At 46.5% G+C, this 15,356-nt stretch overlaps 1 protein-coding gene across 2 annotated transcripts in view; it reads right to left on the reverse strand.

Annotated features, from left to right (window-relative positions):
• The window catches only part of VILL (villin like), a 36,683-nt gene that overhangs the window by 1,345 nt on the left and 19,982 nt on the right, over positions 1-15,356 (reverse strand). For both annotated transcript variants that reach the window (XM_075746761.1, XM_075746762.1), the window contains 13 exons: positions 15,053-15,252; positions 14,887-14,965; positions 13,415-13,513; positions 10,938-11,091; positions 9,828-9,928; positions 9,014-9,151; positions 8,290-8,448; positions 7,217-7,396; positions 6,323-6,468; positions 5,475-5,619; positions 4,615-4,803; positions 2,316-2,384; positions 1,148-1,399 (listed from right to left, as the gene is read on the reverse strand). In XM_075746761.1, the coding sequence (XP_075602876.1) occupies positions 1,148-1,399; positions 2,316-2,384; positions 4,615-4,803; positions 5,475-5,619; positions 6,323-6,468; positions 7,217-7,396; positions 8,290-8,448; positions 9,014-9,151; positions 9,828-9,928; positions 10,938-11,091; positions 13,415-13,513; positions 14,887-14,965; positions 15,053-15,252 (1,911 nt within the window). The remainder of the gene's footprint in view (positions 1-1,147; positions 1,400-2,315; positions 2,385-4,614; positions 4,804-5,474; positions 5,620-6,322; positions 6,469-7,216; positions 7,397-8,289; positions 8,449-9,013; positions 9,152-9,827; positions 9,929-10,937; positions 11,092-13,414; positions 13,514-14,886; positions 14,966-15,052; positions 15,253-15,356) is intronic.

Raw genomic sequence — 15,356 nt, forward strand, 5'->3', positions numbered from 1 at the left:
TCCTGTCCTGCTGCGTGTCCTTGTGGTGGGAAGTGGAACCTCCCAGCAACTGTTCCTCATCCTGCTTCTCAAAGCAGCAGGGGAATAAAAGCCTGCCAGCCGAAAGGGATGCTCTCGTTTTGAGGGGTTAGCATGCTCTGGCTGGAATTTGGTCTCCGCTTATCATACTGAGGCCAGAACAATTAATGGTGTGTTGGAGAAGTTCTGCTGGTCAAAGTTTTGGGTGGTTTCTTAGGTAGTGATTCACAGTCAAAACATCTCCCCTTCACTCAGTTCCCCCGGACTGGAGAGACAGAAAGTTTTGTAGATAGCAGGCTCATCAGTGATACTGAGAAAGACCCTGTGGGAAATGGAGGTTGAGTTTTCCCTGGCATTTTGGGTAGAAGAAATCCCTCATGTACAGCCCAGCTGAAATAGAAGCATTAGCACATGGGCATGGTTGTGGAGCAGAGCTGCTGGCCTGGCTGCGGATCAGCTCTCTGGCTGCTGTTGTTGTTGGCCTTTGCCAGGAGATCTGTTGTGGCAAGAAATGGGTCAAACATGGGTGGTAGAGCACAGAGGGAATCAGCCTCCCTGTGTCCCTCCCATCAGCTTGCTTGGAGTCAGCTACAGATGTTGCCAAAATCCTTGGGTTGATCACAAATCTGAGATGTGGCACACCCCCTGTTCCTAGATCCCTAGATGGGATTTGCTGAAATGCAAGCTTTCTGACCAAAAAAAAAAAAAAAAAAATCCCTTCTGGAAGGAGTTTAAAATGAAAACAAACACCCACAGCCCAAGTAAAATGCAAATCCTGGCTTCATTCTCAGCTGTGCCACCTTGTCTCGCAGGAACTGTGCTTTTCATTCTGTCCCTCCCAGGACAGAGGTTGAGTGGCAGAATTAAACAACTCTAGCAAAGAAAATAGTTTGAAAATTAACTAAAATTTATTTTTCTTCCTCTTCCCCCCCCTAAAAAAAAAGAAATACATAAAGTAGGGTAAAACTACCACAATTTCCTCTCCCATGAAGCTCTCACTTTTTGATGAGAGCTATGTGTCTAGCTGGTACCTCCTTGAGCCTAAAGCAGGACTTTTAATATTCTAAAGTACCGGTGCACTTAGTCAATGACTACATTCCAGGTTAAGCTACAAGGGCGACAAACCCACCTCTTTTTTAGTGGGATCCACGCCTTCTGGAAGTTCATCCACTGTCTTGTTCATCAGCACCTCTCGGGAGTAAATTCCTTCGCCATTGGGCACCAGGGAAGGGCTGCTGTTGTAGTTGCTGCTGTTGCTGTAGCTGTTGCTGTCACTGTGGTTGAAGTGTGATTTATACGCAGGGGAAGCACTTGCTGTACTTGAACCAGCCAAGTTGGTCATGCTGAGGGTTCTCTTGTTCAGGCTGATGTTGTTAAGGTCCTGCTAAACAGAGGAAAATGTGTCTGGCCAAGAAGCTCTTGGCAGAGCAAGTTGGGGGTTATCCCAGGATCTTTCTCTCTGTTGGGGTCTGGGGGACTGTTCCTGGCACAGACTATCTCTTGGTCTGTTGCTTTGGAGAACCAAAGCTGCAAGGAGAAAGTCCGAACTAAAACATCAGTGCAGCACCTCCACCAATGTTACATCTTAATGTTAGGACTGCTAAAAGCACAGCACTGTTGAGAGCCCTTAGAAATAACTGAAAATACTTAACGGTAGTCTCATTTTTCTCAAGATAACACCTGGGGAAGGTGCATGTGGGAGAAGAGAAGGTGAGATTACATATCTGCCATGTCTAAAACTTCTCAATTACCTGTGTACCCCTCCCTGACTTACCATCTCTCCTGGTTCAAAGCCCCTGCCACTTCCTTCCAGCCTTCCTCCTGCCCTGTCCAGAGCAGAACCCATCCCATCTCACAGTCACGTTTGGGGCTGTTGGGACCTTGTGCTCTCTGTGCTTTGTAGGATCCCCACTGGGCTGTGACCTTCTTGACCAGGTTCCCCTTGCCCAGGGTCTCAGGTGCCACAGCACTGCGAACTACTCATACCACGCTTAACTGCACCCTGTTTTAGCTGCACGCACTTTTATTTGTGTAGTTTAGAAAGCAGCCGGCCAGTCTCCTGCTCGCAGACACCTCTGCACAGGACTGGAAAAGGCCGAGGAGATCCGGGTGGATTTATAGGTTATTAATCCTCTCTCCCTCTGCCTTCACAGAGGAGCACAGCTTTGATCCTGACAGTCTGAGGTCCCCATGCCTGCTCTGATCATTACGTCCTCTCCTTCGTGCCAACAGGCTGGAGGACGCGGTGGTGTTTACACCTAGGTGTTTCCCACCCATGTGGTCAAGAAGCAACTCACCACTTTGATCTCGGATATAGCCGACACATCTCCTAAGCTGTTTTTCATCTCCTCGTAGGACTTGCCATCCTAAAGGTAAAGAGAGTTGTGAGAAGTGCGGGCTGGCTTTAATTAGCACATGCTCCTGTTCTCTAACAGATCACATGAATTTTAAAACCCAGTGGTGCCCACTGAGGTGGCAGCTGGTGCCTCCTGCAATCCCCAGCTCCTGGAATCAGGAGACTGTGCCGGAATCAGAACTTTCACTTGAAAACAAACAAACAGATGGACTTCAGCTTTTGCAGTTGTACAGTAACAGGTGAAAACAGGAAATGTAAATACTTCAGAGAGCAGAAGGCAAATAAAAAGAAATTATATTTAGTGCTGGATTTAAATCTTTAAATTTTAAATGAAAATTGCAGTGTGCATGAAAATTTGAGATAAAAATGACATTCCTTTTTTTCCCCCTTGCCTGATTATTTTAGCCAAAGCAACAGATTTTTCAAAGCCTCAGTCCCTGACTTCTTGTAATTTGGTGCCATGTATTACCAGCTACCCCTTATTTCCTAAAAAAAAGAAATAGATTACATATATTGGCAAAGCTGATGACTGTGTTTTCATAAGCAGCCAGGAGATGTCAGTTCTTAACAGAATCATCCAACAAAGTTCCCCAACAAGAACAAACAACATAAACACATGGACTGCAGAGCAAACAGATTTGGATCCAAAACTGAGCAATGAACACACACACCAGATGTTTCTGGGATGTCAACAGTTTGGTTTGCTTGTCTGTAGTTACTGAAGCTGCCTGCAGGGGATATTTTGAGAGGCACGTATTTTATGAGCTGTATCCTTGTTTTTTAGCAGTTCCTCAGAAAAAAAACAAGTGTTGACCTTTGTTCTAACCATCAACATTGTTTTAAGGGTCATTGCTCTGGGAGTTGCTGCGTTATCTGTCCAAATCCAGCTGTCAAGACAGGCTCTCTACCACCACACCAGTTGCAAAGAAAGATGATGCAAACCCAGCTACGGGAAATGAATTTTCTCTGTATGAGTTTTCCTGCAGTGTGAAGTCCCCTGGGGACCTTCACCCTGTTGGCCCGGCTGTCCCATCTGCAGGCTCCAGCATGGGATTTGATGCATGGCCCTTTGGGCAACTAGAAGACGGGATTGCTTGTGAACACCAATGTTCATAGAAAAAAACAGGAGAGAGAAGGGATGATCAGGGATGGCTCTGGGAATACACCAACTGGGAACTGAGCTTTTCCCAACTGACCATCATCTTTTGCATTATTTTTTTTTCCTTAAGCCGTGCACACCAGTGCCATCGGGTGGCAGCAATTTAGGTGCACAGCCATGCTTACACCTGGCTGTTTGCTATGAACCAATACTCTGGCTCTATTAACCACCAAAGCCCCTCCAGGATCATCCTTCATTCCTGATACATTCTGTGCTGCAGCACTGAGCCCCCAGGCTAGCTGGACCAGCTGGAGCATGGTCTGCATGGAGTTAAGTGCATCGCTCGTTCTGTCCAACCACGCTGTGCACAACCAGGGTTGGAGACTGGGTCCTGGCAGTGCATGGTGGGGCCTTTTGCATGGCCGCGCGAACAAATCTCTGCTCCACGTTACACTCTTGAAATGATTTGAAGTCCGTGTGTTTGAAAGAGGAGAGAAAGGACTTCTTTTTTTCCCATGCATCTCCTGGGGCAGGTTTCCTTTTCTATATAGCAAAGAGCTGGTATTTGTAAATCAGCTTTTGAGAAAAAGGGCTTGTATGAAGGGACCAAGGGTGACCTTGCTCAGGAACTCCTGGGCTCTGATGGGCAGTCTGCAAACCTGGAGATGAGACCTGTCTGCTCGCATCTTTCACTTCACCAGAGTTTGCCCTTAAAGCTGGGTCACAATTTTTTCTCTATGGCTGCATTTTGAAAAACGAACATTTTTTCAATTTTCTTTATGACGTGGGATGCTTCTGTTTTCTCTCTGAACTTGATTGTACTGCTAGCAGCCCCAACCCGTTTTTGGCTGAAATCACAAACCTGATTTGGAACTTAATCTTTTTTTAAAGTAAAAATGTGAATATTGTGAATTAAAGTACATTTACTTATATTTGCAAAAGCCTCAGTTTCACCAAACAGGTACTTTTTGCTGCCAAAGGAGTAGAAGCTGCTTAGGTAGCACCAGGAAGCCATGAAGGTCAGGACACGTCATAGCAAGGTTTCGTTCCACACACCACAGAGGATATGTTCACTGACAATAACACCCTTTAAGCACCGCTGAGCACACGTGCACACCACAGGGCTTTTCCAGCAACTTACACTCCATTTGTAGGGGTCCCAAGCATTGAACCATCCTGTGAAGTTGAGGGGTTCATAGCCCTGCTTCACCAGTATTATCGGAGTTGCCAGGTCTCTCCCAGCCGGATGGGTCTTGAGATACTCCTTAGCTGAAGCAATTGCCTCGTTCCTCTCGTATGTGTTGGAGGTTTTACCAACCCAAAGGAAAATCTGCAAGGAGAGAAGGTGTTGAAGATCAGTGAGTAGTTAGGAACTGTGCAGGCATGGCTGTTTGTTCACTCCTGCCAACTGAAGCAGAGATAAGACTGGAATTGTTGTTTCCCAATAGTCCCCTGGGATTTTGATCCCAGATTTCCTCCCAGCCAAGAAGGATTTTGCTTTTGAGATAGACCCAAAGCATTTGTTCAGAAAACAGCTCTCACATGCTTCAGGGTAGCTAAACTCAGTCCTTGCATGGCCAAAAAATCAGATGGCCTCAGAAAGCAACCCCCTCGGAGACAGTTTCCAATAGTCTAAAGCAAGTCCTCACCATCGGTGCTGGGAAATGAGGGGGAGAGTTTCTGGGTGCCACCTCCTTTTATGAGCCGGCAGACTGGAGCAGATCCAGCTCATCTTGCCTTGGAGCAAGACATGGACCAGGTGTCTTTGTTTCCACCTTTCCGAAACAGGGCTAGCAATACACCTCACTCATGTGATTTGTTTCTGGGTGAGGAGGATTGGAGAAACACCTGTTTGTCTGACCAAGCCTTGAGAAGATTTTGAAGATTGAAGAGAAGGCATATTGCCCTCGGTTTCATGTTGAATGATGGATTCAAACAAATTAAGCCATAACCTGTTTGAAAATATGTCTGGGGGGATGAGGAGAAGGAATCAGTGCTCACCTCTTCCCACGTGTCTAGCAGCATGACGTCATCTTCATCCAAGTCTTCCTGGCAGAATCCCACCACCTCTGTCATGATGAATCGACCCGTCTGGTTGGAACACTCAAAGAGGCGAGGCTGGTAGTGTGTGACCTGCTCTTGAAACCTTCCTCATGCATGGCAGGGAAAGAAAAAACAAGAAAAATGGAAACCTTTCCCTTGTGGTTCACTGCAAGGCCCTGCCGCTACATGCCATGACTTTGATGGAAGAGGTGGAAACATGGCAACACTCATCTGAGGGCCTGAAAGTCAGGCCATGTCAGATCTCAGGGGATTCTTGGACCATTTTAACACTTTTTAAAGGTTTTTTTTTTTCTCCATCCTAAGAGGGCAAAAGGAGAACCCTTCTCTCTTTGTAGAGGTGAGCCTGCTGTCAGGTGAAAAACATCAGATCATTTAGTTGCAATCACATCATGTCACCTTCCCAGAGGGCTGGAGAAATCCAGGTTGTTCAAAAGCAAATTTAGTTTTGTGAATCTTCTGGGCTGCCCATAAAGCTAATAATGGCTGGAAATTGAGCATGTGGTTCACGTAGCCCTTATGACAAGATTTACTGTGCAGAAAGGACAGTTTAGCATAACCTAGTCTTCACGGTTTGGATCTGGAGCTCCTACTTCACAGAAGGCCTGACCAAAAAACTAGGAAAGAGACGTCTCCATGTGGTTTCTGATCAAGCTTTTGGTGATAATCTGACCTGGTGCTCCCTTTGGTGAGGACATGGTATCAAAGCACTTACTTTCCAGCAAAGTTTTGATGCCTTGATTAATGTTGCCTGGCCAAGCCCAGAGGAACAAGCAGGTCACTATTACCTCTTTTCACTGGCGTAAGGTGCTTTGCCTCCCAAGGCTTCCCAGAACTCTGCTGGCTCTTGCCCTTCCAAAATGGTGTGCTTGTCCCGTTTGGAAACGATGTCCGCTACCATTTTTGCCATCTCCCTCTCGTCTCCGCTGCATCCCTGTGTTCAGGACATAAGATTGAGGTGGAGTTAGGGACAGAGTGGCAAAACTTATCTGTGGGGAAAAGCTGGCATCGTCCTACCCTCCTCTGGAGAGTTTTAGACCGGCTTGAATGCTTTTGAGGGTCTCATCTGAGCTGGTCACTCAGAATCACTCATTTCTAGTCCTTGAAGGGGCATTCAGTGCAGCCAATGGCATCTAGAGCAAAACTCATATAAACATAGAATGGTTTGGATTGGAAGGGACCTTTAAAGATAATGTAGTCCAACCTCCTGGCCATGGGAGGGACATCTTTCACTATATCAGGTTGCTCAAAGCCCCATCCAACCTGGCCTTAAACTCTTCCAGTGACGGGGCAACTTCTCTGGGCAAGCCTTCTGCTTCGGTTTGATCTACTGTATCATCCTGAAACACATGACTAAAATGGGATAAATGAATATGCTCTAATCCTGGATAATTTCTTACAGCTGGAGAACCTGGGGTGTTTTATTCAGCTGAAAGCTGTATGAACATCTAAAATGAGGTGAGGTAAACCCCAAGATGGGTTACTTCTTTAGAGAGAGGGCTGTCTTACTGCTGATCCTCCACAGATGGAGCCTTCTCCTGGGTGCAACTTCCTCCATTGAAATTAATGGCCTACCTGCCCAAGGATACACCTCTACAGCTCAGTGGAGGTAGGAGACTCGAGCCACACATCAACAATTTTGGGTCCCTTTGGCTGCCTCCCCGGACTCACTGTGGTCTCACCTTCCCACACCATAGGTAGCAGACTTGGCTGGTTGCCAGCAGAAAGACATCGTTGGAGTTGAGTGAGGAGGCCCGGGCCGGCACCTCCGTGGCCTTTGTGTTCATCTCGTCCGTGCCCCTCACCTGGAAGAGGCGGATTGCTGGCTCGGGCGTGCTTTTCTGACCCCGGCTCGTGCCGCCCTGCAAGGAAACAGGGGGAAGGATGTTACTGGGAAGTGAGGAGGACATGCAAATCCAGGGTGCAATTGATTTGAGGAAGAAGGCTTTTGGGCTCACCACCCTCCACGCTGCTGGAATGGCAAACCATGGTTCTGCACAGAGCAGTTGAGAAAAATCCAAATACCTTCTGGTTCCAGGTTGGAATAAAACCCACATGGCATTTCTACATTTCTCCCTGATTACTCTGAGTCTTGACCAGCTCCCATGAAGTGCTCAAGTTCAACGTGAGCAGATCTTAGTGGCTGCAAAGCATCTGCCATGCAAACTGGGCAAGGCAGCTGGACTCTGATTTCCAGATGCACTCGGCTTAGCTGAACATCTGCTATTGAAGCTGTATGGTGGGACCAACACTGAGAGTTGAAAGCAATCCCTCTCTTCCCCAAGCCACTTGCAATGTCTCCACCACAGATGTCAGCATCCAAAGCAGCAAATGAAGTGAGTTAGTAGTTAACATGATATAATTCAGGCAGAGACAATTCAAATCATGTAACTGTTTGTAGGATATTTTAGGGGACCCTCTCTGGATAGTATCTGCAATTCACAGGACAATTGTCTTATTGTAACTCTGCAAAATATTTGGGATAGAGTTGGAAAGAACATCATATATTAACGTTGGAGCTCAGAGGTAGACAGCTGAGTCTAGGTCAGTCCAGGGCTGTGTTTACACATATGGTGTTCAGACTACTTGGGAAGTAGTAGAAATGTTCCACCATTTCCATCTGCCAGCCCACGCAGACCTGGCAGGCTCCTTTCCTGAATAACAGCCCATTTTTCTGGACTATTTCTATTGCAACTGCCAAGCCACCACTGGTGCTCGCACCTTCCATCGCCCCAAGCGCACAAAGCCACGTTACCTCGTAAATGATCAGCTTGCCCTTGAAGATCGCCAGGAAGTGTGTGGGCTCCTTGCCCATTGTCACGCGCACCTGCACAGCCTCATCCCCGTGCTTCTTGTCCAGCTCGATGGCATTCAGGGCACAGGCGGTGATTTCATCCACAGAGGCATGGCGACCCTGGGGAGGAGAGAGATGCCACATGCAATGTGATGAGATGAAGGATATAAAGCTCTGCACAATATAACATCGTGCCAATCCCAAGCCCTGCATATAATATTGTGATATGAGAGTTAAAATTTCCAGATGTTTAAATTTCACTTGTATTCCGGTTTTGGAGACTTTAGTATCCCGTTTTCAAAGCTCCTCTCTGCATTCCAGGGGAGGAAAATAAACTTCAGAAGGGAAAGCAGAGGTATTCATATACCCACATGACTCCAGGAGCTAAGGCTTTAAGGGACAATCTGAAAGACTGCGTAGTTTGACCTCAGCACTCTAAGTCCCATAATCCTTCACACTTTCTGTCTGACATTGCTGGCTCTCAGTCTGATGCCAGCTTGGGCTCAGTGTCCATGCTAACTACAAAGCACAGCTTGGGATATTTGCAATGGACAACTGATGAGCAGAAGGTATCTATCTGAGTTCTTCTGGATGCTTGGGTTGGGATTTTTGTGTGCAATTGCTTCCTCCAGTTTTAGGCTTCTAGCAGACACAGCACAGTCCCTTCTGCTTTGGTTTGACCTACCTGCCACATGTAGAGGACATAGTGAGGCCTGCCCGATCTCAGGTAGGTGTACAGGACCAGGTAGCAATCACCCCCGTAGAACTGCCCATATGTCTTGGGATTCACTGGCTGCATTTGCAAGTCCTCGATTCTCCACACCTAGTGAAAGAAGTATCTTCGTGAGCAGCAGTGGAGTCAAAGCGAAGACAGAGCACAGATGCTTTGGCAACAGACCACTGAAGTTCAGGTCTTCAGTTGGAAAGATAACCCTTCCTCTCTCTCCTCGTTGCCAGCCCATGTTCCCCCAGCTTGATTAAGTGCTTGCTGGCAAAGTCAGGTCTCTCCAGTGACTATCACAATACATGTGCCATTAATGGACTTTCAGCAGTTGGTGGCCCTCAAGGAGAAGCAGCCTCCAGGTCCCTCTCAGCCCCACAGCCCCTCTCTCAATCAGCTCCATCTTCCATGGCAGGCCACAAGAATGGGAGGGGGGCCTCTGCTTTGCACAAGTTTGGTTGATATGGACCTAATTGGAAGACTGTGAGAAGGGGATTGACTGTATCAGCCTCATGACACACACACATGACAGGAGAGGAGTCATCTTGGTGACTGCTTTGCTCCACTGGTCATGGGTTGGAGGAGAAATGCCCCAGAGCTACTGTAACTGCTGCATTAGAGTTTGCAAGCACTTTGCTCTGACTGCAGCCGTGCTTCCTTGGGGAGGTTAGGTGGGCACACCTTCACAGCTCCGTACAGCTGCTGTATGTGGAAAGGCAGAGACGTTTGGAAACACGCTGATTATTGCATCCTCTGTCAGCAAAAGGAGCTCTCTCACCTCTATCTCCCCGGAGGCATCATCTACCATTCTCTGCTCAGCAGCTAGCTCTGGTCTGGCATGGAGCTGCATGGTGTCAAACTTCACCTGCTCCACCTTGGCTGCATGCACCAGCAGAATAAAAACAAGAACTCAGTGAATGCACAACAACATACGAACCCTCTGCATCACCCTCACGCACACACACAATCGTTAAACACGCGAGAAAAACCTAGTCCACAGTTGCAAGAAGGCAGTCTTGCCACCAGCAAGCCAATGTTGATTTTGTAATGTGCAAGAGCTTGCACACTCCAGTGTTGATCTGGTGTTACAGGCTGGCAACTGGCCATATAGTACATTCCAGTAATGGTTGGCTGGTAAAAATATTAATTGTCTCCTGACCAAAAATTCGTAATTGTTTTCCAAATCTATACATAATTCCCTCCTTTTAAAATGTCGTTTTCAGAAATAAAATGGCTACATTTCTCCGGCTCATGATAGAAGTGGAGAGAAGAGAGGGAAAGAGATTTGTGGCTCTCAAGCTATTATTGATGGAGATGTTCAGCATCTCTGCCACCATCCTATCATTCATTGGCAAGATCTCTCTCTGCGGTATTGTTTACTCTTTGGGGTTAATGCATGGCAATATTCATTTCAGCAACGTGATAAATTGAGGCACTGTTTACACCGGTGTAAATACAGAATAATTCCCTTGACGTCAGGAGGGTCTTGGGTGGATGCCAGTGTAAATGAAAGCAGAATGTTGTTCAACACTTCCTTATTGGGTTCAGCATTAGCCCTTTATAAAGAAAATTAGGAAGTTCTGCAAGTGTGAATTTTTGCATACAATTTTTCAGATGAGAGTGATCTTCTGCCAACATTTACATTTGCAATAAGTGGCAATTTGGTTCATATAAGAAGCCTCAGCATTTCTGAACATTGTTCAGTTCCTCAATCCTTTGCATCTACCGATGAAGGTGGAAAATACAAGGCATGAGAAGAACGTGCATTAGATTTTCAAGATGCTGATAACAGGAGACAGTTCATGTGAATGAAGTTCCCTCAGCTGTTGCTTAGCACAGGTAGGAAAGCCAAATCCAGGACAATTCATGGCTCTGAAAACATGCTTACCAATTTTTCCAGTAGTGTAGACTTTGCCCAGCCCTTGCGTTTCATCCTTTTCTGTCCACCTCTGGAAGAGCTGTTTAAACATGGCTGACTCTGCTCCATCATTTATCACTTCAATGTTGGTGGATGAAGAATAGCCTTTAGCTTGGATAAAACCCTAGTGGGGTTGAAAAAGGACATTAGTGGGGACATATTGAGCTTTTTACAGATATGAGAAGAGGGATGTGGACCTGAGCCAGGCCAAAGAGTGAACGTCCCCCACTGACCACAGTGGCATGACCAAGGGCAGGATTCACTCCAAGACTTGCATTCAGACTTATAAACGGAAGTGTCTACAAGCTCTCAAGTTCTCACTGTAGTATCCATATTTGTTTCTGTGTTTAGGAGACTGAACCCTGCCCGTAGAGGCTGGTCACCTGGATCACATCCTAAACTAAATCTCTACATGGCACCTTAGTCTTGAAGAAAATCTCACTCAATGAGTCTAATGAAAAGCCTCCTCCTCTATCTCAGAGAGCTCCATAGATGGCTTCTGGTGATGGATCTAGGAGTGGAGGGAGCAGTGATGGGGTGTGCCCATGACCCAAGAGTCTAGTTCAGTTCTTTGCTTTTCTCCAAACTTTTTGTCCCTCTCTAAAACAGGGAGACTGTCCTCCCTGTAGCATGATAGAGAGCATGCACGCCAGGGTAGTGATGGGATGGAGGCAGCTAAGTACCCCAGAGCATGATGTGTGTTCTGAGGGGACTGATGTCTCACAAATCTCTTTTCTTTATTATTTTTTATTTTTTTTTCCTAAACCCAAATGATTTCTTTGCAATAGAGCAACAATAGAGTTAAAAGAGTACTTCAACAGAGGTGCTTGATACAATTGGAAGGAAGAAAATCACCTGTGTTCTGCCACAATGCCAAAGTCATTGCTCAGTTTTTGGGAACTGCTCTCATGTTTATCTCAGCAGGCTCCAGGATGACCTGGAGGTACTGACAGCCCTGGTTCAGGGAAAGAGCCTGATTGTCGGCTTCTGAGCATTCATCTTCTGCTGTAGATACTGCAGCCACACACTACCCCCAGGGAAAAGCAGAGCAGATGGTCTTCCCATCCCTCCCACCTGCCACATTGAAAGAAAGAGATATCTTTTGTTCTACATGTGTAGCTCAGGGCCAGAATTTGCAGAGCTGATTGCCTACTAAAAAACATCTGAGCTAAGCTTTTGAAAGGAGCACACAGGACTGCAAGATAAGTTTTAAGGCAAAGTTTGTCTAAGCTTTTCTTCTCCAAGACAATAGGTGCAATTGGTATTGAAGCTGGGTGTCTCCAGGTAAGACCTTATCGAAGGTGGGGTCATTGAAGTCCACTATCTCCAAGTAAGATCTCACTGAAGATGAGGCCGTTTATGGTCTTCACATAAGTGAATACATGAATGAAAAGCTAAGTTGCCTTGTAGCATTCATTTCAACATGCCAACTTGTAAAACGAAAAACCTGCTAAATGCCTTACTTGCTCAGGCTCCTTTTAAGCTATTTTTTTTGGAAAGGGAAGTGTTGAGGCATGCTCTGCCAGAAAATAACTGCATGGCAGCTCAGCTCATCTGGAGGAGCGGCATAGGTGCCAGGGCACTATGATGGTGTGCTCTGCCTTAACATGAGCCCTGGTCTTGCCTCAGGTTGACCTATCTCAATTAATAGTGGTTAATAACGGATCTCTTTCTATTCAGTGGAAGAGCCCTGTACCATCTTCAAATTCACACAAAGAACCTGGGCCCAGACCCATTGGTGTTGTGAAGAAGACTTGTTGCCTGTAATGGACTTGCGGTTGAGGCCTGTAGCACCTATATAAAACGTCTGGCTTTTCCAGAGAGCCCAAGTAATCGAGTTCCCCACTGAATTTCCCAAGGTATGACACTTGGTTTGGAACACAAAAGATGCCTTTCACGGTCAGAGCAGTGGTCGGTGCTGCCTGGGATAGTGGCATTAAGAGACGCTGTTTAGCGAGCACACATGAGCTTGGTGGCTGCCTTCAGTGTGATCCCTTCACTCTCCTCAGCATCCACAATGTTGGGTAACGGATGTTAGAGAGGGTACAAGAGTCCCTTTAATATCTGCTTATGGACCTGTTGACCATGAATTTGTCTAATCCCATCTCGACACAGAGAGTATCCCTGCTGATACTCTCTGCCTCCACCATCTCTTGAATCAACAAATCCCAGAAGCCCATCATTTACTATGTAACAAAGTGTTTTCTTTTATATTTTCTTTAACAAATTTCTTTCTAGTTTTAGTAGCAGGTCTTAGGTCTAGTGCAATTTGGTGACTAACAATTTTGTGTTTACGTCATCACGCCTCCCTTAGATGTTTAACTTCTCTTTCTGTTATTACACAGGCCAGCTCCTCAAGACCTACACTTAATTGTAATTAGTGGTCAGATCTAGATTAGCACTTAGTTAACCTCCCACAACATTGTTAGCACTATATTACAACTCACCACAGCTCGAGTGAAGGCTGCTTTTTTCTCTTCCAGGCTGGAGGCTTTTCCTCTCCAGACGTAAATCTTAAAACCACCTTGGTCTAAAATGTAGCAGTCCTGAGGTGAAACAGAAAAAACAGACGTAAAAAGGCGTGCGCAGGCAAAGGTCCTCATTTGTAGCCTGCCCAGATTGGATTCTTCTTGAAGATTTAGATTAGATGTAGATCTAGCTCATTTCCTTGCCTTGCAGAGCTCTAACCCTGGTGCAACCATTAGCAGAGGCAACAGAAGATGGATTTACTGTGGTTCATAAATGAACTACACCTACCATCAACCCTACAGTGCAGGAGTTCATGAGTACGCTCACTTTATGAGCACACCTGCCCCAGGCAGGTGCCTGTAATGAGTTAAAATATGTATTTTTCCTAGGCACTGCTAAAACTGACCATTACCACCTCATGAGAGATGTTCCCAAACCAACAGAAACACCATCTCCAAAAGGCTCCAGGAGAGTGTATGCCGAAATATCACCCTCAGCCTGCTGTGCTTCAGCACTGCTGATGGTGGTCCTCATTTATGCCAAATCTGTTACTAAAGGAGCAGGAAAAGTCCAAGTTAGACATCTTCTTCATGACTATTTTGTGTCCCCGATCTGGAGCTAAAAGTGTTGCATGGTTATGAACGCTGTAGGATCCTGAACCCAAAGGGGATGAGATGGCTGCCAAGCGGCCTGTCTCCACCGCAGAGAGCTGATGCTCCAAATTGACAACCCACTGTGTGACCAAAGACTTCTCATTTTTCAAACTGAAATTTGACAAGAAAAGCAAAAGCTTCGTATGCCTGTGAAAGGAGACTGAGATTTAACAAAGCTCACACCGGTGTGAATAAGAGAGCTGGAGCCTTGCAGCACAACATTGTTTTGGAATAGACCGGTTTCCACTGCAGAGAATTAAGGATGAGCAATTCTCTGTCAAATTGTAGCCAGAAGGATATTAGGAAAGCCTCTGTTTTCTGAAAGCCTTTGGACAGAGAGTTTGTAAGGAGTCTCCTTCCAGGGTGGGTCACGAGACCAACCACTTGCTACAGCAGGAAAATATGCTTCACGATTTTGTGAGCAGAGTATTTATTTGCTCTGAATTCTGCAGATGGAGGGCTATCTCTGAACATCAAGTATTAAGAAAGCCATCTGAAATTTATTCCTGGCCTGCAGCTCCTGACTCTGATTACCAAGCTAATATCATGCCTGGCTGAGAGGGTCAGTTTGCCGTCTCTCGTTAGAGCAGCTTCAACGCATCACCTACCTCTGGCCACTGAGGGTGTAGGTGGGGGTTAATCTGTCCTGTTTTCAGAGGACACCTGATAAACCCGAAGGATGGAAGGGCTGACAATTTTCAGGAAATGGGGTATCCCACTGAAACAAGTGCTCAGCTGAAAAGAAAGCAAGCCACAGCACCCTTTTCTTGCTGTAAGGGCTGATGGCTTTCTCTCACCTCATGCTGGAGGAGATCCTGCGTTAGGGGCCGGGTGGCTATCTCCTGTACCACCAGGTCGTTGTCCTTCTCATAGACACTGAAAGACAGAGTCACCAAGCAGAGTCAGGCTTCACAACACCCACTGTTAGAAGGGACAGGGTTTGGAGCCCATCTTTGGACTTACTGGTAGAGCCGGACATTTGCTTTCTGCAGCTCGTCTGCTTTCGCATCTGGGATGGCGTCTCGGAGCTCCCCACGCCTCTCACCCAGCACCATCTTCATGATCTGCATGAGGTCCGGGGAGTCTTTCTCGTTGTCAATAATGCCGATTTGAGCGCGACCACCTCTTTCACTGTCCCTGATGCTGCGAGCCAGTGCGAGACCCTGCACAAGGATCACCAGGGGGTAAGTCCTGATCCAGACAATGAATTCAGCAAGCCTCAGACCTAGAGCAATGACTGAGCACCAACAGTCCAAGCCAGATTACC

Source organism: Balearica regulorum, chromosome 2 (genome assembly GCF_011004875.1).
Source record: "Balearica regulorum gibbericeps isolate bBalReg1 chromosome 2, bBalReg1.pri, whole genome shotgun sequence".
In the NCBI taxonomy this organism is placed as follows: Eukaryota; Metazoa; Chordata; class Aves; order Gruiformes; family Gruidae; genus Balearica; species Balearica regulorum.